At 55.8% G+C, this 25,455-nt stretch overlaps 1 protein-coding gene across 1 annotated transcript in view; it reads right to left on the reverse strand.

Annotated features, from left to right (window-relative positions):
• Positions 1-907: 907 nt before the first annotated feature.
• Positions 908-25,455, reverse strand: part of ADAMTS10 (ADAM metallopeptidase with thrombospondin type 1 motif 10) — an 82,569-nt gene continuing 58,021 nt past the window's right edge. The window contains exons 14-25 of the mRNA XM_085562552.1: positions 24,294-24,357; positions 22,145-22,247; positions 13,882-14,015; positions 11,830-11,953; positions 11,031-11,111; positions 8,922-9,085; positions 8,235-8,361; positions 6,327-6,456; positions 5,009-5,213; positions 4,220-4,396; positions 3,441-3,597; positions 908-2,562 (exon numbers count right to left, since the gene is read on the reverse strand). Coding sequence (XP_085418678.1) covers positions 2,453-2,562; positions 3,441-3,597; positions 4,220-4,396; positions 5,009-5,213; positions 6,327-6,456; positions 8,235-8,361; positions 8,922-9,085; positions 11,031-11,111; positions 11,830-11,953; positions 13,882-14,015; positions 22,145-22,247; positions 24,294-24,357 — 1,576 coding nt within the window. The 3' untranslated portion in view covers positions 908-2,452. The remainder of the gene's footprint in view (positions 2,563-3,440; positions 3,598-4,219; positions 4,397-5,008; positions 5,214-6,326; positions 6,457-8,234; positions 8,362-8,921; positions 9,086-11,030; positions 11,112-11,829; positions 11,954-13,881; positions 14,016-22,144; positions 22,248-24,293; positions 24,358-25,455) is intronic.

Genomic DNA, 25,455 nt, shown 5'->3' on the forward strand with positions numbered 1-25,455 from the left:
TTAGGAACGAGATGCTTTTGGTTGGTTTTTTGTTGCTGTTGTTTTTTGGGCTTTCCCCCCCCCCCCCCCACTTGAGGTGCAGAGAAAAGTGGGGTTACTGCAGGAAACTGAGGCCACCCTGTCCTCTGCAGAGATACAGGATGGTTTGGTTGGAAGGGGCCTCAAAGCCCATCCAGTGCCACCCCTGCCATGGCAGGGACACCTCCCACTGTCCCAGGCTGCTCCCAGCCCTGTCCAGCCTGGCCTTGGGCACTGCCAGGGATCCAGGGGCAGCCACAGCTGCTCTGGGCACCCTGTGCCAGGGCCTGCCCACCCTGCCAGGAACAATTCCTGCCCAATCTCCCATCCAGCCCTGCCCTCTGGCACTGGGAGCCGTTCCCTGTGTCCTGTCCCTCCAGGCCTTGTCCCCAGTCCCTCTCCAGCTCTCCTGGAGCCCCTTCAGGCCCTGCCAGGGGCTCTGAGCTCTCCCTGGAGCTTCTCCTCTCCAGGGGAGCCCCCCCAGCTCTCCCAGCCTGGCTCCATGGCAGAGGGGCTCCAGCCCTGGCAGCATCTCCGTGGCTCCTCTGGCCTGGCTCCAGCAGCTCCACGTCCTCCTGCTGCTGCTCCCCAGGCTGGGGCAGCTCTGCAGGTGGGGTCTCACCTGAGCGGGGCAGAGGGGCAGAATCCCCCCTCCCCTGCTGGCCCAGCCCAGCACCACCAACACGGGGTGGGGTCTCTGTGCCATGGGGGAAATTGTTTCTCCCTGTCCTAAACAGCTCTGGGTGAATCCCCACCTCTCCAACCTGTTCTGCTTCCCAGAGAAAACCCTCCCCTGCTTCCAAACCCCTCCTTGGGGTGAACTGTGGTGCTGTGGGTGCCCAAACCCAGCCCCAGGCTGGAGGAACACAAGTGGGAGCAGAGGCTGTGCCCGGGATCGTAGCTACTCCTTTATTATAATTCATGCCTTACGTCGCTCCTCCTCAGAGTTAGTATGTTAAACATTGGTCAGTAGGATATATATCGATATAAAAATGGTGAAAACACCCCCTCCCCTCACCCAAAAAACATCAGAACGGAGCATGGCACCAGGAAGGAAGAGAAACGAGGTTTGCTGAGCACCAGAGAAGCTGCGATCGGCCGAGGAGCAGGTGGACACAAAAATGGAGCTGGGAGAGGAACACACGGGGGCTTTGCTCTGGGGGAAGGGTCTGTCCCCTCCCTGCACCACAGGGATGGCCCCAAGGGAACAAAACACAGCTTTGGACAAAGGTTTCCCATCGCTGTGATGTGGAAAGGCCTGAAAAGGAGTATAACAATAACAATTACAATGCCAACAAAAAGCACTTTGGAGGGTTGAAGTCAGGTCTCCTCCACAGGCTGCCCGTGGAGGAATTGGCCCAGCTTTGGCCACGAGGTGACCTGGAGGAATGTCAAACCTGTTCTTTTCCCATCGCTGGAGGCCTCCTGTGGGCAGAGAAGTGGGTGGCACTGGGACTGGCACCTCGAGGCCACAGCCACACGTGGCCAGGCTGCCTTTGGAGGCAAAGCACCTTTCGGAGGCAAAGCACCTTTGGAAGTCAAGCACCTTTGGAAATGAGGCTGAGGCTATCTCTGGGCAGGGTCCTGCTGTGCCAGGCCCTGGGGACACTGTGCCAGGCTCTGGGGACACTGTGCCAGGCCCATTCTTGTCTGCACCCTCCTGTGCTGCTCTCCCTGAGCCTGGCACAGCCTCGATGCCCGTGAAGTGACTGCAGCCCCCTGCACGCCTCTGCCCCCAGCTCAGCTCGTGCTTCGAGGGGTAAAAACTGGTCCTAAAAGTGACAAGGGCAAACAGGGGAACAGCCCAATCCAAGCTGGTGGCTACAGGAGGTTGGGGAGCCCCCTCTCCCAGTGTCACCCCCTGCTCATGGGGTGACCTGATCCCAGCCCCGAGGACACAAAATCCCTGCTCCGGCCCCACTCCCCCGGCGGCTCCTCTCCATCCATCACCCAGGAGCCACGAGCCACGCCGGTCACCCGAGGCACTGAACCCTCCTCCCTGGCTCCCCTGGGGTCCCGAGGGAAGGGCAGCAGCCCCGGGAGTGCCCAAGCCCCGTGATGGTGCCCTGGGGGCACGGAGCAGGATGAGGCAGGAGCGGGGCGAGCGGTGCCGCTTCCCCCAGCGGGACCTGGCTCCGCTACTAATAAATAACAACATCAGCATTTCAAGTAAAGTCCCTGCTCTGCCCAGCTCCCCCCTCTCCCAGCGCTCATCCAGCTGGGGCTGCAGTGGTTGAACTGGGAACCTGCCTCTGAGAAGCTCGGGGGCCGAGGGGGCTGTGGGGGACGGGTTTGGGTGACGCCCGTGGAAGCGTGACCGGAGTCAGCGTGGGAGCCGGGGGAGGTTCCCGGGGAGGGCAGGGCTCGGCAGCCCTCCAGTGAAGCTCTGGCCTTCCAGTTTTGCCACGGGGCTCCCGCTGGGTCCCGCTGTGTCCTAGTGGCCCTGGCAGGTTTTACAGCACATCTGTCGGAAGTAGGTCCGGCTGCAGAACTTGAACTTGAGGACCAGCGGGCAGTAGGCCACCTTGTTCACATCCTTGCACTCTGCAGGGGACACAGAGGGGAGCAGGGTCACAGCCAGGCTGAGGAGATCCTGGGGGGGTTTGTCAGGGAGCTGGAAGATGCAGCCGTGGTGAAGAAGCTGCTGAGGACATCACTGATGGAAACCTGTCTTTACCAGGGTGCATTTCTCAAGGTGGAGTTCCCTCATTTCTCAGGGTCATGGCACACCAGGTTGGCCCGGGACCAGAGGGGACCAGAGCCATAGAATGGCCACATTTTCAACAGAATGGTTTGGGTTGGAAGGGACCTTAAAGCCATCAAGTGCCACCCTGATACGGGCAGGGACACCTCCCACTACCCCAGGTTGCTCCAAACCCCAATGTCCAACCCAGCCTTGGACACTTCCAGGGATGGGGTCTCCCACCCTAGAGCCCAACTCTAGCTGCCATGTCCCTGTCCCCAATGACACGTGTCCCCTCTGCAGAGACCCCTCTTGCCTCCTGGCACTACACCCCGTGGACCATGTGCTGATGCTGGGCTGCTTCGGGGGGACATGTGGGACTCCCCCATGCTGTGTCTGGGTTTCTTCTTGGCTCTGAGGAGCTCTGGGGTCTCTACACAGCCCCACCCTGCACTCAGCCAGGTGAGAGTTGTGTCAGGCAGTGCCAGGGCAAAGAACCCGGGTGCCATCTTCAGCTGGGCCACAGGTATGGGTGGAAGAACCTTAATGATCAAATTTTTCCACCTCCTGCCATGAGCAGGGACACCTCCCACTACCCCAGGCTGCTCCAAACCCCATTGCCCAACCTGGACACTTCCAGGGCTGGGATCTCCCCACCCTAGAGCCCAGCTGGTGCTGTGCCAGCTCCCATGTCCCTGTCCCCAGTGGGACACGTGTCCCCTCTGCAGAGCCCCCTCACCTTCGGGGTTGTCCGTGGGCCCCGACTCGCACTTGCTCTCGCACTGCTGCATCCCTGGGGGCTGCAGGGCCTCCACGCAGTCCATGGCCGGCTGCCCGGTGTGCGCCAGGCACTGCACGGATCTCCTCTGCTGCCCGAGGCCACACTGGGCAGAGCACTGTGGGCACAGCACGCAGGGAGCTGCCGCGGCCACCACGGCCCTGGGACCGCGACAGCAGCGGGCACAGGCGGGGCAGGGGGTGCCAAGGGTGCTGGAGGGGGGTGTCCCTTCCCTCCCCGGCACGAGCGAGTGATGCTGCCCTGCATCCCAAAAAATGCTTGGTTTGATTCTCCAGGGCTCGGCGAGGATCCCACATCCAGCCCTAAATCACTGGCCTTTGCCAGGTCTCCTGCACCCCCCTGCAGCTCCAGGGGTGCTCAGGGCAGGGAGGACTGCCAGGGTCACCCCGTGGGGCTCTGGGGGGACCAGCAGTGGCCCTGCTTGGCAGGAGGGCCAGCCCACCTCTGCAGCCACTGCCCTGCTGACCCCCAGCCACCACAGGGACCCTTCCACAACTCCTGTGGGGTCCTGGCACACCCCCAGGGTCTGTTCTGTCCTTGGGGCACCAGCACCATCACAAATGAGCCGAAAAGGGGACAAAGAACACTGCCACGGGTCCCTGGATAGCTGTGGTGGCCACCCAGGCTTCTGCTGGCCCATAAAGGTGTCCTGCAGGGCAGGATTTGAAGGCCTGGGGAGGCTCCTGCTGCAATTCCCCCGTGGGGACGGCTGTCCCTACCTCTCCCCACTCGCCGGTGACCCAGCGGGGTGGGGGGCAGCGCCGCAGGTTGCACCTCATGCTGGTGGGGGGCTTGGCAGCCTCGTGGCACTGCGAGGTGGGCAGGGTCACGCTGTGGTCGCCGCTCTTGCACAGGACGATGCGGTGGCGGAAGCCGGGCCCACAGCTCGGGGTGCACTGCAGGGACAGGGGACACGGTCAAGGAGGGGACAGAGGCAGCTCTGGCTCCCCAGCCCTGCTGCTCCCAAATTTCCTGGCTCCTGAGCTGCCACATTCCCACACTGAGCTCTCCGTGGCTGTCACTGGTGATGGGCACTGTGCTCCTAGGGAGCAGCGCCCTCAGAGAGGGGAGGGATGGTCTCAACCATGGAACCAGAATATCCTGAGCTGGGAGGGACCCCCAGGGATCATCAGCCCAGCCCCTGTCCCTGCCCAGACCCCCCAACAGCCCCACCCTGAGCAGCCCTGAGAGCGCTGTCCAAACGCTCCTGCAGCTCTGGCAGCCTCGGGGCCGGGACCATTCCCTGGGGAGCCTGGGCAGTGCCAGCACCCTCGGGGGGAAGAACCTTTCCCTGAGCTCCATGCCAAGGCCTGGCACAGCTCCAGCCCTCGCTGGGCTCCAGGAGCTGTCCCAGAGCAGAGCTCAGCCCCTGCCCCTCTGCCTCCCCTCGGGAGGAGCTGCAGCCCCGAGGAGCCTCCCCTCATCTCCTGTGCTCCAGCTGAACGAGCCAAGTGCCCTCAGCCGCTCCTCAGACCTTCCCCAGCTCCGTGTCCCTCCTTGGCACTCGCCTCTGACCAGTCCAGGGCCACCCACTCAGGAGGACACGTTTGGTTGTTGCAGGGCTCCAGCATCTTTGGCCGTGGCTGCGTGCAGGAGGCGTCATCCAGGGTTTTCTCCTCGCTGGCAGAGATCTTCCTCTTGCAGAAGACGCTGCGGGTCCGGACGCCCTCGTTGCAGCTCCGGCTGCACTCGGACCAGTTCCCAATGGCCCAGCTGGAGAGGGGCAACAGCAGAGCTGGGAGGGACAGCCTGGGCTGGGCTGGGCTGGGCTGGGCTGGGCTGGGCTGGGCCGGGCTGGGCTGGGTTGGGTTGGGCCGGGCTGGGCTGGGCTGGGCTGGGCTGGGCCGGGCTGGGCCGGGCTGGGCTGGGATGGACTGGGCTGGGCTGGGCTGGGCTGGGCTGGGCTGGGCTGGGCTGGGATGGACTGGGCTGGTCCCACAGCCCTGGAGCTCCTCCAGGCACAGCCTGGCAGGCAGCTCTGCCTGAGCCACTGCACATCTGCCCTTCCCCTTCAGGAGGGGCTGGCACAATCCCTGAGGGACCCACTGAGATCCTGGGACACAGAGGAGAAACTCCCCCAGCAGAGCTGCAGTGACACCAGTGGGGCTGTGACTTGGGAAAGGCAGCCAGGGGGGAATTTCACTTGCTCACTCTGGTTTTCCCCCACAGCTCCCTGCATGTTGGATGAAGTCTTTTATTGACTTAGAGATGGGGTAAATGAGAGGCACTTCAAACATGTAAATTTTAAATTAAATTTTAAAAATTTAGATTAAATTATTGTAATTTAAAAAAATATATTTTTTATCTTTTTAGTCTCATATGAAAGGTGAGACAATACAGATGTTATAATTTACACTATTATAATTAGAAGTTAACTATTTCTTAATTATAATATGTTATAAATTTCTTGGGTTTTGAGTTTTTGCTACACTATATTGTAAATGCTTTAAATCTATTCTTATCTAAAATTGTTAATATTATTAATGATATTATATAATACTATAATATTAATACTATAATACTATAATATTAATACTATAATACAAATATTAATACTATAATACTATAATATTATAATATTATCCTAATATCCTAATATTATTATCTAAAATTCTCTAAAGCTATTAATATCTAAAATTAATAAAATTATTATTATCTAAAATTACTCTTTGTAGGTTTATCTTTCTTCGTTCTATTTCTCCAAAGAAACATTGATCTCCTAAATCAACATTTCTTATCTCAAAGTTTATGTCCAAATACAAACGACAGAAACTTTCTGTTAAATTCTAAAATTCTCTCAGAGTTCCTTTGCCACACTGTACTCACGCCGGGGGACAGGGCTCGGTGTTGCAGCTCCTCTGGCGCTCGGGGACTTTGGTGTCGGCGCTGCAGAAATGGTTGGGGACAGTTGAGCCATCAGAGAGTTTCCTGCACACCACAGACTGGATCTGGCTGCCTGCCCAGGAAAAAGAGGGAAGGGGGAAAGGGAGGAGGAGGCTGTGAGGCCTCAGGTTTGAGCTTTTATCATTTTCAGGTTCTGTGCTGCTTTAGTGGGTGGGTCTGGGCTTCACATGAGGGGATGCTGAGCTCTCTGCACAGAGCAGGGAGACAAAACAATTCCTGCTCCAGCTGGGCACCAAGGACAAATGATCCAAATCTCAGCCCAAGAGCATCAACAACATGGAATGAAGAGAGAAAAATAAGGATGGGACTTCATAAACTAAAGCTGTAATTGGACAATGATCTCCAATATGTAAATGGAGCAGAACATTTAAAAGTGAGAGACCCCATGACCAGTTGTCCATTTTTGTAGCCATTTTGGATTGTGCTGCCCAAGGTGGATCCATTGATGCCTTTTAATAAATTCCTGGTTTATTCTTTAGCTCTGTCCAGCCTCTGTTCTAGGTCAGCCTGCACAAGGCATCACTGAGGCTGGAGCAGAGGCAGGTCCTGGGTGCCAGCCCCACAGCTCTGCTGCCATGGGCTGATGTGACAAAACAACCTCTTGTCTCTGCACATCGAGCATGAATTTATTCCTCCATTCATAACCAAGGACTTCTCTGACATCTCCAGAACAAATGGATGGTGTGGAATGTTGGTGTCGATGCCTGGATGTGGCACTGTGGGTGACAAGGTGGGGAGCAGGACTCGGTGGCCCTGGAGGGTTTTCCAACCTCGATGGTTCTGGGATTCATCAGCCAGGGTAGGACATGCCAGAGGATGGAGGATCACAGCATTCCAGGGATCTCATGCTCAAATGAAGCTGTTCCAACCTTGGCCTTCTAACCAAGGTCTTGTGAGCCTGTTCTGACCTTGGTCTTGTGGCTTTCCTGGGCAGCACTTGGGGAATAACAGGAACAAGGAGGGACAGCTCTTGATTGAGGTCTGGCATGGAAGACAAGCCCTGAGCTTTAAACAGGGAGCATTACTGAGCCATTCTCTTCTGAATTCCAGCTCAGCCCTCCCACACAGGCTCTCCAGAGCCCTGAGACATGGCCCAGCCTGTGTGCCAATCCCCATGGGAACCAGTCCAAGGATTCAGGGAACACCAGGGGTGTTTCAGTTCACAGGCTGCAGAGCTGAGGCCTCAGGGGCTGTGATCAGCCAACCTGTCCTTGCTCCATCCCTGGCAGTGCCAAGGCCAGGCTGGACAGGGCTGGGAGCAGCCTGGGACGGTTGAAGGTGTCCCTGCCATGGCAGGGGTGGCACTGGATGAGATTTAAGGTCCCTTCCAAGCTAAAGCCATTCTATGATTGCATGAATTGCACAAGTAAATGGGTTTGAAAATGGATGGAGAGACAGGACACAGGGAATGGCTTTCCACTGCCAGAGGGCAGGGCTGGATGGGAGATTGGGCAGGAATTGTTCCCTGGCAGGGTGGGCAGGCCCTGGCACAGGGTGCCCAGAGCAGCTGTGGCTGCCCCTGGATCCCTGCCAGTGCCCAAGGCCAGGCTGGATGAATTGGAGCAGCCTGGGACAGTGGAAGGTTTTTCTGCCATGGCAGAGGGTGGAAAAATTTGATCTTTAAGGTCCTTCCACCCATACTTGTGGCCCAGCTGAAGATGGCACCCGGGTTCTTTGCCCTGGCACTGCTTGACACAACTCCCACCTGGCTGAGTGCAGGGTGGGGCTGTGTAAAGACCCCAGAGCTCCTCAGAGCCAAGCAGAGACCCAGACACAGCACGGGGGGAGGTCCCACATGTCCCCCCAAAACAGCCCAGCATCAGAGCTCACCCCCTGCACACAGCACGGAGCACTTGGTCCACGGGGTGTAGTGCCAGGAGTACAGGCTGGAGCCATCCCTGCCCACGGGAGCGTTGAACTTGTAGCGGATCCCCTGTGGCTCCGTCCGCACCAGCACCTGCAGGAAAGGCACCCCCAGGACATCAGTGCCACCACGGTGACCAGCCAGGTGGCATCCCACAGCCCCTCTACCAGCCAGGGCAGCTGCAATCGTCCCCTGCCCCCTTCCAGGGCAGCCACCAGTGGTGCTGGATCAGAGAATGAGCTCCCAGGCACTTAAGGGTGGAGTCATCCCAAAACCTGACAGATTAGGGCAGGAGGCCTGAGAATTAGGGAGGGAGATCTGAGAGTGCCCAGTGGACACAGCAGGCAGGGACTGTGGGCTCCTGTCCCACCTGGGGTGACTCTTGCAAGGCTGGATGTGGCACTCGGTGCCGTGGTCTGGCTGACAAGGCGGTGCCAGGTCACAGCTTGGACTCGATGGTCTCAAAGGGCTTTTCCAAGCTGATTAATTCTGGGATTTATTGTGTCAATTTAGCCCAATTTACCTCTGCTCTCTGTGTCCCTCTACTCCCAACAGCCACAGCAGGGGCTGATCAGCTCCAGTCCCCAGGTAGCCACAGCAAGATCCTTCTAGCCCGACTAGGACCGCACCGGGAGGGGCACGAAGTTACCAACCATGACAAAGAGGGTGATGTTGGTGGGTCCCAAAGCCTCCAGCGACTCAGGCTCCTCAGGAGACCTCCTGTAGTGGAAGGTGGTGCCGGCGATGTCGAAGCGCCGGGGGGGATCGATGGAGAGCTTCCCGTTGATGAAATATTCCCCACTGTCCCCTCGCAGCGCTGCCACGACAGGGGAGGTGGCTCAGCACAGAGGCTCGAGGCACCTGGGCCAGCTTCAGCCAGGTACTGCTCCCCTGCCGGGCTCAGGGCATGGCAAGGACAGCGGGGATGGCACCGGGGTGGGCACAGAGCCGCCAGCAGGGATGGAGCGATGGAGCCGCGCTGCGGGCTCAGCTGCCCAGCACCTCCCTGCGCTGCGGGCCAGCTGCGGCCACAAAAGCAGGCTCGAACACGGCTGGGCACGCTGGCCGGGGCTGCCGGAGCTGCCGGGGCCCGAGCCGGGCTGTGCTTGCCCGGGAGAGTCGCTAGAGGGGGAGCCGAGCGCTCGCTCCTGCCGCGCTCCGGGCGCCGCTGCCCGGCCGGCCCCATCGCGCCCGGGACACGCGAAACGTCAGTTTTAAGGAATTTGGAGATTTTGGAGGAGCTAAGGTTTTAGCCTTACTAGAGTTAATGAAAATAAGCGAGTGGGCCTTGATGAAGTTAAGGGTTAGTAGTTAACTAATAACTGATTGCTCGTCAGCACAATGTTGTGTTAGCTGGGTTTATAATGAAGAATACACAAACTGACAAAGAGTTTTAAGAACATAAGACAATTGTGGGGCTCCTCTGTTCTGAAACCAACTGAAGACAAGGAATGGGAGTTCTACCAAGAGTTCATTTGTCATATTTGCATTGAAAAGGTAGAAAGGTCAGAACAAGGAAGACTTCATTTACTTCCTCATTTTGGGACCCCTCCGCATGAAAGGGACACCGACCCATTTCAAGGAACAAACCACGCATGCTGAATGGCTTTTGGAGTGATTAGCATGCGAAGCGGGGAATGGGATGTACCAAAATTATGAATATGTATTTGTATTTTGGGTATTCAATACTTGTATGGGTAAAAGGACTCTGGAATCACCTGGAAGCCACGGTGTGTATTTAGGAGTGATCCCACACGCAATAAACACACACTTTCTAACTTTAAACTGTTAGAGAGTTTTTGTCCTTCACAGTTGGATATTGGTACTGTTACATTGAGCTCATGGGCATTCTGTTCCCCATTCCCCGGGACCCCTGTGACTCTGATCAGAGAACCCTGGACCCTCCTTCCTGCCCTGACAGGGCTGGTGTAGAGCCAGGGAAGCCCACCCTGTCCAAAGTCTGTACAGACCCCTGACATTTCCTGTTCGTGCTCTTTTGCCCTGCTCTCCACGTGGACATCGCAGAATAAAGAGAGCTGAACCAACATATCTGGGGTAAGAGCCTCTTTTGGGAATCTTTGCCATCTCCTGATATTCCTCCTCTCACAGCCTCAGATCTCTGGGCTATCCTGATAATTTAGGGGGCTGAGAGGGGGGGGAAACATCAGGTACTAGATCAATAGCCGTATTTTTTTAATAAATCACACAGAGGATGCTCCCCCCATCTGGATGCCCGCAGGGATCCCAAAGTGGCAGAGCCTGTGGGCAGCAGAAATCCTGAAAGGAGTCCCCACGCCCTGGGCAGGGAGGGATGGAGGCACCTCTGATGCCAGGGGAGGGATGCTGCCAGGAGAACCCTACTGGCACCCGGCAGCATCCAGGGAGAACACCCTGCCCTGCATGGCTCAGAGGACAGGGAGGGAAAAAGGGGAAAGAAAATCCTCATTGTGAAAGCAGGACTGAGCAAGGCTGGAAAACCAAGCCTGAGGAAAACATGAGCATTTTTAATCCCCAGGGTGGCAGAGGGGGGATGCCAGGGAGCCACAGGCAGTGCCAGGAGCTGAGGACGTGGGGTTTGCTCAGGGCTGTGATGCTAACGAAGGACAGGGACACTGGAGACACACAGCCCACACTTCCCCTGCCCCACATCCCCATTCCCAGCTGCCGTGGCAAGTTCTCCTCACCAGGCCTTGCCCAGAGCCTGTTAATGCCAGGGAATGGCAGGGCCTGGCTGGGGTTCCAGCACCCCAGCCCCAGCTCACCCAGGTAGTTGATGGAGAGGTTCAGCTCCCGGATGTCGATGTGGACGGAGCCCTTGGGGATCTGGATCACCTCCTCGTAACCTGTGGGACAAGCAGGTGAGCAGCATCTTCATCCTCCAGTCCCAGAGCCAGAGCTGCCCTGGGCTGGATGGGAGCGTGAGCCACCCCCTTATCCATGGGGAAATGATGGAAAAAGCATTTTGTGCACCAAAGTGTGTGACTCGGATTCAGTCAAAGAAAGAAACTGAGAGTTTCTAGCCAGGCAGGAGCCTGGGAAAGAGCTGGAGAGAATGTAAATAATTCTTTATCTCTCTTGTTGTTCACCTTGTTTATAGTTAAGTTCTATCACTGTGCATCAAGCACTTTGCACCAATGCTTTGAGTTGTTTTCACTTCAGAACCAATGGATTTGGTCCTTGCAGAGCTCTGTATAAAAGAGCAGGGTATTTTGAATAAACAGGAGTTTTACTCTCAGCAGCCTTCTAAGTCAAGTCTATTCATTCCCGTCCTGCCTCGACAGCGACACCAAAGTGCAGCGGGTTTGCACGGTGGGCTCTTGTGGTGGCACTGGCTGTGCTGGGAACGTGCTGTGGAGCTGGGATCAGCCCTGGAGAGCAGGAAGGGGCTTGGAGCTCTGTGCCAGAGACTGGGCACAGCTTGGCTGGTGGGCAGGAGGGATTTGCTGCCTCCTAGCCTGGCCCTACCCCTTGGGATTCAGCTCTGGGATTTGTCCCTGCCTGTCCCCAGGGGCAGCTGAGGTGGGGCAGGGATTCAGGGTGAGCAGGCTGTTTGTTCCCTACCTCCCTCGGGCAGGGACTGGTTGAAGACGCCCTCGATGGTCTCGCAGGAGCTGCCATCTCCCCCACAGACCCGGCACTTGTCCTCCTTGGCGTCGGAGCCCAGCACCCGGTCACAGCCCACGTGCTGCGGGAGGAGCAGCAGAATGAGCTGGCCTGGAGGGGCCCTGCCCTCCCTGCTGTCCCCACAGTGCCCCAAACACCTCAGCACCACCACCTCTGCCTGCCCTCTCCCGGGAGGGTCTCTCCAAGGCTGGGATAAAGCAGAGCTTGGCTGGAGCCCAGGGAAAGCCCTGTCCCTGCAGCTGATGTGGCCTCTGTCCCCCTGCCACCACCCGTGGGGTGGCACCAGGGACACCAGCACAGCTGTGGCTCCCTCGGGTGTGATCCCCCTTTGTTCCACAGCCCCGTGGAGACAAACAGATCCCAGAGATAGAGGAAGGGAGACAGACAGACACACAGTCAGTCAGACTGTCTGTCTGTCTGCTGACCTCTCCCACAGCACTTCCTTAGAATTGACTTTTACAGCTCCCCCCAGATCCCACTGCAAGGGAAACATCCAAGGGGCTGGGAGTGCAGAGATCCATCTGTGAGGCAGGGAATGCAGGCTGGATGGGAATGTTCCTGCTCCCACTGGGTGTCCAGGCAGAGAAATCATGGAATCACAGAATGGTTTGGGTTAGAAGGGAAGTCAAAGCCCATCCAGTGCCACCCTGCCATGGCAGGGACACCTCCCACTGTCCCAGGCTGCTCCCAGCCCTGTCCAGCCTGGCCTTGGGCACTGCCAGGGATCCAGGGTGGGCACCCTGTGCCAGGGCCTGCCCACCCTGCCAGGGAACAATTCCTGCCCAATCTCCCATCCAGCCCTGCCCTCTGGCACTGGGAGCCATTCCCTGTGTCCTGTCCCTCCATCCTTGTCCCCAGTCCCTCTCCATCTCTCCTGGAGCCCCTTCAGGCCCTGCCAGGGGCTCTGAGCTCTCCTGGAGCTTCTCCTCTCCAGGGGAGCACCCCCAGCTCTCTTAACCCTCCACCCATCCCACATCTGTGTGAGCAGTTTGAGGGCAGTGCTCACCTGCCCGAGGGTCTCTTCTTGTCCCCTGCTTGGGGGTCTGCCCTTGTCCCCCCTACCCAGGGATCTGTCCTTGTCCCCCTATCCCGGGGGTCTGTCTGTGTCCCCTCTGCCCAAGAGTCTGTTCTTGTCTCCTCTGCTTGGGGGTCCTCCCTTGTCCCTCTTCTTTGCATCTGCCCTTGTCCCCTCTGCTTTGTGTCTGTCCTTGTCCCCCTGCCCAGGGATCTGTCCTTGTCCCCCCTGCCTGTGAGTCCATCCCTGTCCCCTCTGCCCGGGGTCTGTCCTTGTCCCCTCTGCCCAGGTTTGTCCCTGTCCCCTCTGCCTGTGGGTCTGTCCTTGTCCTCTCTGCCCCAGGGATCTGTCCCTGTCCCCTCTGCCCAGGGGTGTGTTCCTGTCTCCTCTGCTTGGGGGTCTGTCCTTGTCCCCCCCTACCCAAGGATCCGTCCTTGTCCCCTCTGCCCAAGTTTGTCCTTGTCCTTGTCCCCTCTGCTTTGGGTCTGTCCCTGTACCCCCTGCCCCAGGGGTCTGTTCTTTTCCCCCCTGCCCAGCTCTGTCCCTGTCCTCCTGCCAGCTCTGTCCCTGTCCCCCTGCCCAGCTCTGTCCCTGTCCCCCTGCCCCAGGGCTCTGTCCTTTTCCTCCCTGCCAGCTCTGTCCCTGTCCCCCTGCCCCAGGGCTCTGTCCCTGTCCCCCTGCCAGCTCTGTCCCTGTCCCCCTGCCCCAGGGCTCTGTCCCTGTCCCCCTGCCAGCTCTGTCCCTGTCCCCCTGCCCAGCTCTGTCCCTGTCCCCCTGCCCCAGGGCTCTGTCCTTTTCCTCCCTGCCAGCTCTGTCCCTGTCCCCCTGCCCCAGGGCTCTGTCCCTGTCCCCCTGCCAGCTCTGTCCCTGTCCCCCTGCCCAGCTCTGTCCCTGTCCCCCTGCCCCAGGGCTCTGTCCCTGTCCCCCTGCCAGCTCTGTCCCTGTCCCCCTGCCCAGCTCTGTCCCTGTCCCACCTTGCACTCCCCGTTGACACAGATGTCGTTGGAGTCCTGCCTGCACGGGGTCCCGTCCACCACGGCCGCCGCCCGCTCCGTGTAGAAGTTGAAGCCCTCGGCCAGGCAGTTGAGGGAACAGGCCTTGACACCCCCTGGGGAAGGAGCACAGCTTCAAACGTCTTCAAAAGGTAAAAAAAAAAAATCATAAAGGCTTCATAAAATCAAGCCTGCTCTCCTGGAATTGGTGGCAAAGCCAGCACTTTGCAAGTTCCCATGTGAAAGCAATCCTGGTGTGAGCATTTCGTTAAGATAACAGTCTGTTCCTGGATAAAAAACAACCAGCACCTTATAAACTGTTTTTAGATAGAAAAATGAGAACTATCTCTCACAACTTTCCCTGCACATACACACAGGGGTTTGAGTGACCAATCAATACAGAATAACAACTTGTTACTAATCAATAAAAGTAATTGGCAAGAAAGCTGCTGACTAATTGGAGTCACACGTGAGGTCTGTAAAACTGGATAAAAAGGAGTTGTGTGAATAAAGAATGGGTTTTTTTCAACCATGAGGAAATTGGAGCTCGTGTGATTTATTCCTGTAAGAAAGGATGTGGAGAACCAGGAGGATGCCCCAGGAGGAGGGAGCCAGGCCCTGGAGCTGGACACAGACCACTGTGGGGACACTGCCCCTCCTGCACAGCCTGACAACGTGGGCTGGGTGTGACAGGCAAGGAAACAAAGTGGTTTGTTCTTACCCGGGGCACTCCTGGCACTTCAGGCATTGTAAAACCCTTCTGCCCACTTTACCAACAGGGAAACTGAGGCAGCAGCTCCTGAGTTACCTTTCCAAGGATTTTTCAGCTGCCAGAGCAGAACAACCAAGTTTCTGGGCCAGGGAAACCATTCCTTTCTGTCTGAGGTGAATCCTTCCCAGCAAAGGTGATGATGACAGCAGAGTGAGGTTGAAGAAAGATCTTCAAGTTACAGCTGAAATTTCTACATTTCCCATATTTCCCAACAACCTTCACCCCAGGAACAGCACCTGGCTATCTGGATGAAGTGCCTGGGAGCAGGATGTGGCTCCAGCAGAGCATTCCCTGGCTCCTGCCTCTGGATTTTCTCAAACCCTGCTGTGGCTTGTGGCGTTTGCTGCCTTTCCTGAGCATCCCAGGAGACCCAGCAGGAGCCTGGCAGAGGTGCCTGAGCTCTGGCAGTTCCCCCCTGGAGGCACCACCCAGCTCCTGATCCCTGTGCCAGGGCTGGGAAGCACCTTGGATGGGAGGAATGGGAATGTGCAAAGCTGGAAACTCGTACAGAACATCAAAGGGGCAGAGGGAGGGGAGGGGGCCCAGCTGTGCCTGGAGCGCAGCTGGGGGGAAGAGAGAGCCAAGCTGGGAGAGGGAGGAGCAGGAGGAGACAGGAGAGGGGAATTCAGCAGCCTGGAGGCATTTTCTGGAGCAGGATGCCTGGGCAAGCTCCTGGAGAAGCAGGGAGAGCTCAGCAGCCACCCCCTGTGAGAATCCAGAGCTTCCCTCTGGCTGCCCTGGGACCCTGGCAGGGGTCAGGAACCCCCTGGACAGAGCCCCCAGAGACACTGGCTGTGATCTCTGGCCATGGAAAAGAGTTTTCAATCTTACAGGATGAATTACCAGCTCTGAGTCTTTGATATCAGTAATAATTAAGTGTGTCACAGGTGCAAAAGTAGAATTTTAGGATTCTAGATGAGGGGTCCAAAGAGGACAAGATGGAGGAAATTGGGTGTGCCTTGTCCTTTTTCTCCTTCTTCATGCCCTCCATGTCTCACTGTGGTGTTGGCATTTTTCTGTTGGTTCAGGCTGGGGACACACTGTCCAACGTGGGTGACAGATATTGGCACGTTCTTGTAAATGCAGCCCAGGGAGTTTCTGGTATTTAATGTTTGTCACATCCCACTGAGGGCAGAGCCCCACACGCTGCCCTGCAGGACAGAGCTGGGCAGGGCAGCAGAACAAGTGAGAGATCAACAGAATAAACAACCTGGAAACCAGCACAGACCAATTCTGGCTTCTGCTTTGGCAGGGGGCTGACAGACAGAGACTTTCTACAATCTCAAAATCATCAATACCTCAGATCCTGACACCGCTGAGAGCTGGGAGCTGGCACTGGGGTCCTGTGGTCCCACTGCTCCATGTGGGATGCTGCCTTGCCCCAAGGTATCAGTGAAAATTGTCCTTCAATTTGTCCTGTCTCAGAGTTTCTGATTAAAACTGGAGGATTTTCTTTCCATTTTGCCTGTGTGCTATTTGAAAAGTGCCTAAAAGTTGAAAGATTAGGGTCTGCAAATGAGCTATTAAAAAAAAATTAAAGACATGTCATGCTTTGCTCAACCTCATCTTAGGGTTTTAGCTTTTATATTTTTCATCTGTTTGTAATCCTGCGGCTCTTTAGTGTAGAACTGTAAACTCAGAATTCATTGTGAGCTGCTGCTGTCCCATTTTGGGCAGACACAACAATTCCTCTCCAGGCCTGGCAATCAAGGACACCTCACTGCCTCAGGCCCGAGAGATGGAAACAAAAACAAGTTGGGGGGAGCAAATTTGGGGTAAATGACTTCATTACCAGAAGCTGTATTTGGGAAATTAACCCCCAATATGCAAATGGACCAAACTTATAGAAGTGTGCAAACCTGTGACCTGTGGTCAGGTCCAGGGTGTAGTCCCTGGGGGGCTTCATCTGCCCCAAATGAACCTGAAGGCTCTTCAATAACCAGAACTGCTTTTTATTCCATAAATAAATAAATAAATATAAAAATTATATATTCAATAAATATATACATTATTTATAAATTTTGTATCTTTTATTGTGTATTTTGTTTATTATAATTTATCTTTTATATTATATATGTATATTATTATTGATATATATTTTGTATATTATATATGTATATTATTATTGCTATATATTATATATTATATTGTATATTTTGTTTATTTAGTGTATATTTTGTATATTTATTTGCTTTCTATAAATAGATATATTAGTATTTAAATAGATAATATTTATAGTATATGTTTATAGAATAAGTATATTCTATATACAATATTGTATATATTATACAAATAAATTAAAAAAAAAATATTTATATATAAATGGAACTGCTACTTATTTCTACAAATCCATTTCTCACACAGCCTGTTTTTAGGTAGCCCAAAAAGGCCTCAGGGGTGAATCCCTGCTGGCTCTCCTTACTTGGGACAGGCCTTCACATGGGGATTCCTGCCCATAAAAGTGCCAGGGAAGAGGAACAGGGGAGGGAGCGTGCAGGAGGCCCAGAGGGGTGACCCTGCATTGGTCCCCATGTCCTGACTGCCACTGCTCCCAAGCTCGGAACTGTCCCCAGAGCCTCCCTGGGGACAAATTCCAGGCAGGATTTGCCCTGGGCAGCCAGGTCGCCAGAGGGAAGGAGACTGGCACCGCTGCCCAGGAGCTGCAGTGTCCTTGGCCAAGAGGTGCCCTGGTGGCCTGGGCAGGTCCTTGTCCTTGTTCAGGTGGCCCCAGTGTCCCCATGGCAGCAGCGCTGAGCACAGCAAGATCCTCTGGAGCAGCACAAGGTGCCTCGGAATCCCTGGAGGTGGGAGAGGAGCGGCTCCCACAGAGTGATGGCACCGCTGAGCTGGCCCAGGGGATGCTGTAAACACAATTATGGAATCCCAGAACATCCTGAGTTTGGAGAGACCCCCAGGGATCAAATCCAGCCCAGACCCCCCAACACCCCACCCTGAGCAGCCCTGAGAGCGCTGTCCAAACGCTCCTGCAGCTCTGGCAGCCTCGGGGCCGGGACCATTCCCTGGGGAGCCTGGGCAGTGCCAGCACCCTCGGGGGGAAGAACCTTTCCCTGAGCTCCATGCCAAGGCCTGGCACAGCTCCAGCCCTCGCTGGGCTCCAGGAGCTGTCCTGGAGGGAGGAAAACCCCAGCCAGGCAGATTCTGACCCCCTCCCTTCACTTGGGGTCTGCCTGGTTCCTCCCTTGCACGTTTAACAGAGCTATTAAAATAGAATGTTTTCAGCTGATGCCTCCGAGGATGTTTTGTTCCTCCTGCTTGCCCTCTCCCATGGAGGAATTAAGCCTTATTACAATTTCTGACGAGCAATCTCCTGGTTTCCTCAAGCTCCCGCTCCTCCCATGGCTCTCCGCGAACTCCCGAATGGGCCAAGAGCAAAATGAAGAAGGCAGCGAACAAAGCAAAGTAAACAAACAATGAAATCCGCATTCCAGGAGGGATGTGCGGACTGCTGAGCTCAGCGCTCCTCTCCGGGGCTTTGCCTCCCCATCCCGAGGTCTGGGCTGCGGGATCGCTGGAAATCAGCGCCAGGAAAACAGCCCCGACCTCCGGGAGCTGCTGTCCAGCTCCTTCCCTTCCCAAATGCCCGCAGGATTGGTGACCCAAATCCTCCAAGCTTTTGGGGCACTCCTTGCCTGCAGGCTGGGTGCGTATTTCCCAAAGAAATATGGTGAAGCAAGGAACCCTCAAACTGTCGGAATCTGTGGTATTGATGATCCTGAGATTGTAAAAGTCTCTGTCTGTCAGCCCCGCTGCCAAAGCAGAAGCCATAATTGGTCTGTGCTGTTTCAAGGTTGTTTATTCTGTTTATCTCTCACATGTTCTGCTGCCCTGCCCAGCTCTGTCCTGCAGGGCAGCGTGTGGAGCTCTGCCCTCAGTGGGATGTGACAAACATTAAATACCAGAAACTCCCTGGGCTGCATTTACAAGAACGTGCCAATATCTGTCACCTACATTGGACAGTGTGTCCCCAGCCTGAACCAACAGAAAAATGCCAACACCACAGTGAGACATGGAGGGCATGAAGAAGGAGAAAAAGGACAAGACACACCCAATTTCCTCCATCTTGTGTCCTTTGAACCCCTAATCTAGAATCCTAAAATTTTACTTTTGCACCTGTGACACACTTAATTATTACTGATATCAAACACTCAGAGCTTGTAATTCATCCTGTAAGATTGAAAACTCTTTTCCATGGCCAGAGATCACAGCCAGTGTCTCTGGGGGCTCTGTCCAGGGGAGTTCCTGACCCCTGCCAGGGTCCCAGGGCAGCCAGAGGGAAGCCCTGGACTCCCAGACCAAACCACCCTCCCTTTTGGGATGAGCTGAGCAGCCGAAGGGGCTCAGGGTGGTGAGGATGGGCTCACAAAGCACCCAGAACCAAGCTGAGGAGCAGATTCCCTGCCAGCCGGAGGGAGGGATGCCCAGGGATGAGGCTGCCAGTAAAGGGGGATCCTGAGGGGCTGATGGGGAGAGGGGGACTGGCACCCCGAATGTCTGAGGCCTCTGGGCACTGCTGGAAGGGCTCAGGAGGTGAGGAGCAGCCCTCACTGCCACCCCAAAGTCTGGGGACACAGCCTGGGAGCAGAATATCAGTGGCAAGGGCAGGACAGGAGGGGTTCCCTGGGGTCAGATCTATGACATGGGAAAGGTGGAGCTGCAAGGGATGTCCCCACCTCCCCAAGATGTACCCCTGTCACCCAAATGCCACCAAAAATCACAGAACCCCCCAGGCATGTGAGGATGGAGATCCTGTTGCTGCTGAAATCATGGAGTCACAGGATGGTTTGGGTGGGAAAGGACCTCAAAGCCCACCCAGTGCCACCCGCCACGGCAGGGACACCTCCCACTGTCCCAGGCTGCTCCCAGCCCTGTCCAGCCTGGCCTTGGGCACTGCCAGGGATCCAGGGTGGGCACCCTGTGCCAGGACCTGCCCACCCTGCCAGGGAACAATTCCTTCCAATATCCCATCCATCCCTGCCCTCTGGCAGTGGGAGCCGTTCCCTGTGTCCTGTCCCTCCAGGCCTTGCTAAAATTCTCTTTCCTGCCCCCTTTAGGTACTGGACACGCACCGGGTCTCCCCAGTTCTGAGAGAGAGCCCAGTCTTACTGGAGAGAAGTTCCTTGACTTCCCCCACGTCAAGGTTCCTCAGGGGACAACAGTGACACCCTTTGAGTAAACAAAACAAAAATGCTTCTCATGAGCCACAGCCACCATGGGAAGAGGAGATGAAGCTCCCAGATCCCTTCAAAACATGGCACTCTCAGCACTGCCAGCCTCCCACGAGGGGAGAGGTTTCATCACGTATTTTGGGGCAGAGGAAGCTGAAGCTGAGAGAGGAAGGGGCTCTTTATGAAAGCAAATAACCCATATCAGGGACAGATGACACCCCAGGGGTGATGTTCAGCTGGCCAGCCAAGCCCTGGGCCATGCCTGGGGAGGAGAGAGGTCTGAGCCAGGGCAGCTCCAGCCTGCAGGGTTGTCTTCCACCTTGACATCCACTGGGGTCTTGGGGTGACTTTACAGCCTCCCAGTTTTATTACATTTTTATTGATCCATCCCCTGCAGCCTCAGCCCAGCTGCTCCAGCTGCAGGAGCCCTGCTGGGACCTGGGCTTGTTTACACAGCTGGGAAGGATTTCCCCAGTCCAGTTCATTAACTGCACCAAGGAGATGAGCTCTTCCTCCTCATTATTGAGAGATTTCTGCCACAGAGCCTCCTCCAGACCCTTCTGCAGGACCCAGGGCTGACCTCAGGAAGAGGGAAGTGCTGCTCTTTGAAGGATCCACCAGATCCCATCCCTTCTCCTGCTCAGGAAGCTTTCCCTGCCTGCTCTGTCTCCTCCCCATCGGGCACCTGACTTATGATCCACCCCAGTTCTTTTCCCCATATGTTCCAAACTCTTGTGGTTTCTCCTTTCCCTGTTCTCTCATTGGTTGTGGTATCCCTGGTGGCCAGCCCCATCTTCCCTGTAGGCCAATGACCTTGACCTCAGACTGTGGCAAATGGATTTGGTAGAAAATTCTCAAAACGTGACAGAAGCCTCACACAGTGTGCATCTATACACAAACCTTGAGATAAGAAATGCTGACTTAGAATTGCCATGGAATAGGACAGACATTGTTGAAAGATAAATTAAACTAGAAACAAGTTTCAAAAAATAACCTTACAAAAAAACCTAAATACTTTTAAGAAACAAAACTATAAAAAATACATTCTATTAGGACCCACAAAGAATAATTTTAGATTATTTGCTTTAAGGCATCTACAGCATAGTGTGGTAAAAGCTGATAGGCCAAGAAATGCTTACAGTGTTTTGTAATTAGGAAATAGTTGGCTTCTAATGGTGATGGTGTGATTTATAACACCTGTATTATCTCACCCTTCAAAGGAGACTGAAAATGGAATAAAAGTTTTTAAAACACCTCTCAGTTACCCCATCTCTGTGTCAGAGCAGGGCTTAGTCCGACATCAGACCATTGGCCACTGACCCCTACTTAACCTTGTGCAGAGCACATGGCCAAGTGTTTGTCCCTGATCCCTTTGGCGTGGTGGATGCCATAAACCTTCACTGGAATACATCAAACAAAGACCCTTCCTGTCCTTCCTCCTCTGAGCTATCTGTGGTGTGTGTGTGCATGGACTTGAAGTGGCTGTTCTCACAGAATTCACAGAATCACTGGGTTGGAAGAGACCTCCAAGATCATCGAGTCCAACCCAGCCCCAATACCTCAACTCAACCCTGGTACCCAGTGCCACATCCAGGCTTTGTTAAACACATCCAGGGATGGTGACTCCACCACCTCCCTGGGCAGCCATTCCAAAACTTTATCACCCTTTCTGGAAAAGGCTTTTTCCAAATATCCAACCTATATTTCCCCTGGGGCAGCTTGAGGCTGTGTCCTCTGGTTCTGTCAGTTCCTGGAGAAAGAGCCCAACCCCACCTGAGCACAGCCACCTTTCAGGGAGTTGTGGAGAGTGATAAGGTCACCCCTGAGTCTCCATTTCTCCAGGCTGAGCACCCCCAGCTCCCTCAGTCATTCCTCACAGGGTTTGTGTTCCAAGCCCCTCACCGGCCTCTTTGCCCTCCTTTGGACACATTCAAGGATCTCAATGTGCTTCCCAAACTGAGGGGCCAGAGCTGGACACAGCACTCAAGGTGCAGCCTTGTACAGGGCCAAGTACAGGGGCAGAACGCCCTCCCTGCTCCTGCTGGCCACACCATTCCTGATCCAGGCCAGGAGCCATTGGCCTTCTGGGCCACCAGGGCACACTGCTGGCTCATGTCCAGCCTGCTGTTGACCAGCACCCCCAGGTCCCTTTTGCCACACCGTCCCCAGCCTGTAACGTTGCCTTACTCCAGTGGCTTCTGAAGGAGACACCTCGAAGAAGGCTGCAGCATTTCTACCACCCTGCAACAAAGGAGAGCAGCCCCGAGCAGCCCCTGCCCCGCCTCACCTCCCCGGTAGGTTTTCCAGGTGTAGTACTTCCCTCGGAAGGGCACGTTGTCGAACTCGGCGCACTGCAGCTCTCGGAAGTCCTGCGAGCCCGGCGGGCAGTCCTGTGGTCACACAGCCACTGGTCACTGTGCGGCTGGGGCGGCCTGGCCTGGCTGCCCGGAGGGCAGGGGCACAGCCAGGCACTGCCACCAGCCCCTTGGGGACAGGGACACCAGCCCTGAAATGGGGACTGCCACCAGCCCCTTGGGGACAGGGACACCAGCCCTGAAATGGGGACTGCCACCAGCCCCTTGGGGACAGGGACATCAGCTCTGACAATTGGGCACTGCCACCAGCCCCTTGGGGACAGGGACACCAGCCCTGAAATGGGGACTGCCACCAGCCCCTTGGGGACAGGGACACCAGCCCTGAAATGGGGACTGCCACCAGCCCCTTGGGGACAGGGACATCAGCTCTGACAATGGGGCACTGCCACCAGCCCCTTGGGGACAGGGACATCAGCTCTGACAATTGGGCACTGCCACCAGCCCCTCAGGGACAGGGACATCAGCCCTGAAATGGGGAACTGCCACCAGCCCCTCAGGGACAGGGACATCAGCTCTGACAATGGGGCACTGCCACCAGCCCTTTGGGGATAGGGACATCAGCTCTGACAATGGGGCACTGCCACCAGCCCCTTGGGGATAGGGACATCAGCTCTGACAATTGGGCACTGCCACCAGACCCTCAGGGACAGGGACACCAGCCCTGACACTGCTACACGGTGGCAGGACAGTCCCTCCTGCAAAGCTGGACACAATTTGAAGACCAAGAGCACGAGGAGGGGCCCCAGGAGCTCTGCCTGATCTGTCACCTGGGGAGCAATCCTTCAAAACCCAGAGAAGCAACAGGACCCATCTGTTTCCCTCTCCAGCAGCCCATGGGTGTTGAAGCTGCAGTTCCCCAGATGCCGAGATTCTCTGAGCATTCCCTCAGAACAGTTTTTTCTGTAAATCTTTGAGGTTTAACCCTCAGCCCCGGGAAGCAGAGTCTGACCCAGCCTCTCCTGAGCAGCCGTGCAGCCTGGGAGAAGCAGAGCTGGAATTCTCTATCTCCCCTCCTTTCCCTCCTTATCTTTGGGCCCCTCTGGATTCTGAAGCCCTGCAGGTCCGTGCAGCCCCCCCACCCTTGGAGCTGGCTCCCACACCTGCCTGGTCCTGCCCGGAATTCCCCAATGTGGGATCGCTGCTGGCACAGCCCGCCCTGCCCCCTCCTCCTCTTCCTCCCATGGCTGCACAGAGCACCCCGCACCTGTGTGGAGAGGGCTCATCCCACCTGGACAGGGCTGATCCCACCCAGAGAGGGCTCATCCCACCTGGACAGGGCTGATCCCACCCAGAGAGGGCTCATCCCACTTGGACAGGGCTGATCCCACCCAGAGAGGGCTCATCCTACCCAGGGAGGGCTCATCCCACCTGGACAGGGCTGATCCCACCCAGTGAGGGCATATCCCAGTTGGAGAAGGTTCATCCCACCCGGACAGGGCTGATCTCATTTGGAGAGGTCTCAACCCAACCCAGACAGGGTTCATCCCAACCAGAGAGGGCTCATCCCACTTGGAGAGGGCTCATGCCCCCTGGACAGAGCTCATCCCATCCAAAAAGGGCTCATCCTGCTGGAAGAGGGCTCATCCCACTGAGACACAGCTCATCCCAACCACGGAGGGCTCATCCCACCCAGAGAGGGCTTCTCCCAGTTGGAGAAGGCTCATCCCCTCTGGACAGGGCTCGCTCATCCCAACCGGAGAGGGCTGATCCCATGTGGACAGGGCTAATCCTTTCTGGAGAGGGCACAACCCAATCCAGACAGGGCTCATCCCAACCGGAGAGGGATCATCCCACCTGGACAAGGCTGATCCCAACCTAGACAGGGCTGATCCCAACCCAGACAGGGCTGATCCCAACCTGGACAAGGCTGATCCCAACCTGGACAGGGCTGATCCCAACCCAGACAGGGCTGATCCCAGCCTGGACAGGGCTGATCCCAACCTGGACAGGGCTGATCCCAACCCGGACAGGGCTGATCCCAACCTGGACAGGGCTGATCCCAACCTAGACAGGGCTGATCCCCCCTCCTCCCTCCCTCCCAGTCCCGCTGTCCCCACTCACGTCGGTGTTGCAGGAGCGGTAGCGTTTCCTCTCCCCCAGGCAGTACTTCCCTCCGATGGTGGGCCTGCCGAAGAGGGAATGAAGGTGTTGAACAGCTCCAGGCAATGTTCAGGGCAGGTTTTTGCCACAGGTGGCTTTTCCCAACCCTGCTGTACTACAAGGACTGATCCTTGCTGGGCACAGCCCCTAAAATCTCCCCCTGAGTGCACAGAGGGCTTTGCACAGGGGGTTTGGGGTGTGGTGCAGAGCACAGAGCTGGACAAAGGCATTCAAAACCTGCCAAACCTTCCAGGAGTCATTACTGAAATGGAAGCAGGTCCAAATTTATGCAGACAGACCAAAGAGCAGCTGTCATTGATGCTCAGGTGACATGAAGGGACAAGCACAGGGCTGGGGTGGCACTGGAAAAGTGGATTATTGTCAGGGGTTTTTAATAGGATAATGTCCCTGCTCCACTGGGAATGGCCCGAAGGTGCTTTTCCTTCTCTCCTCCCTTTCCTCCCCCCACCCATCCCAAATGGATGGAAAAGGCAGAAATTGGTGGGTGAGCCAATTCTCCAACTGGGAAATTTCCTGTCTCCTCAGGGCAGTGCCATCTGTGCCAGCTTTATGCCTCATTCTCTGCAGTTTCACTCCTTGCCAAGCCTCAGGCACTTCCAGGGCTCTGAGGAGGGAAGGCAGAGGCTGATAAAGGAGCTGAGTGTGGAGGCACAGGTGATGCCTCAGGTTTGAGCTTTTATAATTTTCACGTTCTGTACTGCTTTAGTGGGTGGGTCTGGGCTTCACATGAGGGGATGCTGAGCTCTCTGCACAGAGCAGGGAGACAAAACAATTCCTGCTCCAGCTGGGGACCAAGGACAAATGATCCAAATCTCAGCCCAAGAGCACAAACAACGTGGAATGAAGAGAGAAGAACAAGCAGGATGGGACTACATGGGCTGGAGCTGGAATTGGACAATGAACTCCAACGTGCAAATGGAGCAGAACTTATAAAAGTGAGAGACCCCATGAGCAGTTGTGCATTTTGGGACCATTTTGGTTCATTTTGGGTGCAGCCCTGGCTGGGCTCTTGTGCTGCCCAAGGTGGATCTATTGAAGTCTTTCAATAAATCCCTGCTTTATACTTTAACTGCACCTGTTGGAGCCTGGTCACTGAGAATTT

The sequence above is a fragment of the Lonchura striata genome, chromosome 28 (genome assembly GCF_050655825.1).
Source record: "Lonchura striata isolate lonStrDom1 chromosome 28, ASM5065582v1, whole genome shotgun sequence".
Classification (NCBI taxonomy): Eukaryota; Metazoa; Chordata; class Aves; order Passeriformes; family Estrildidae; genus Lonchura; species Lonchura striata.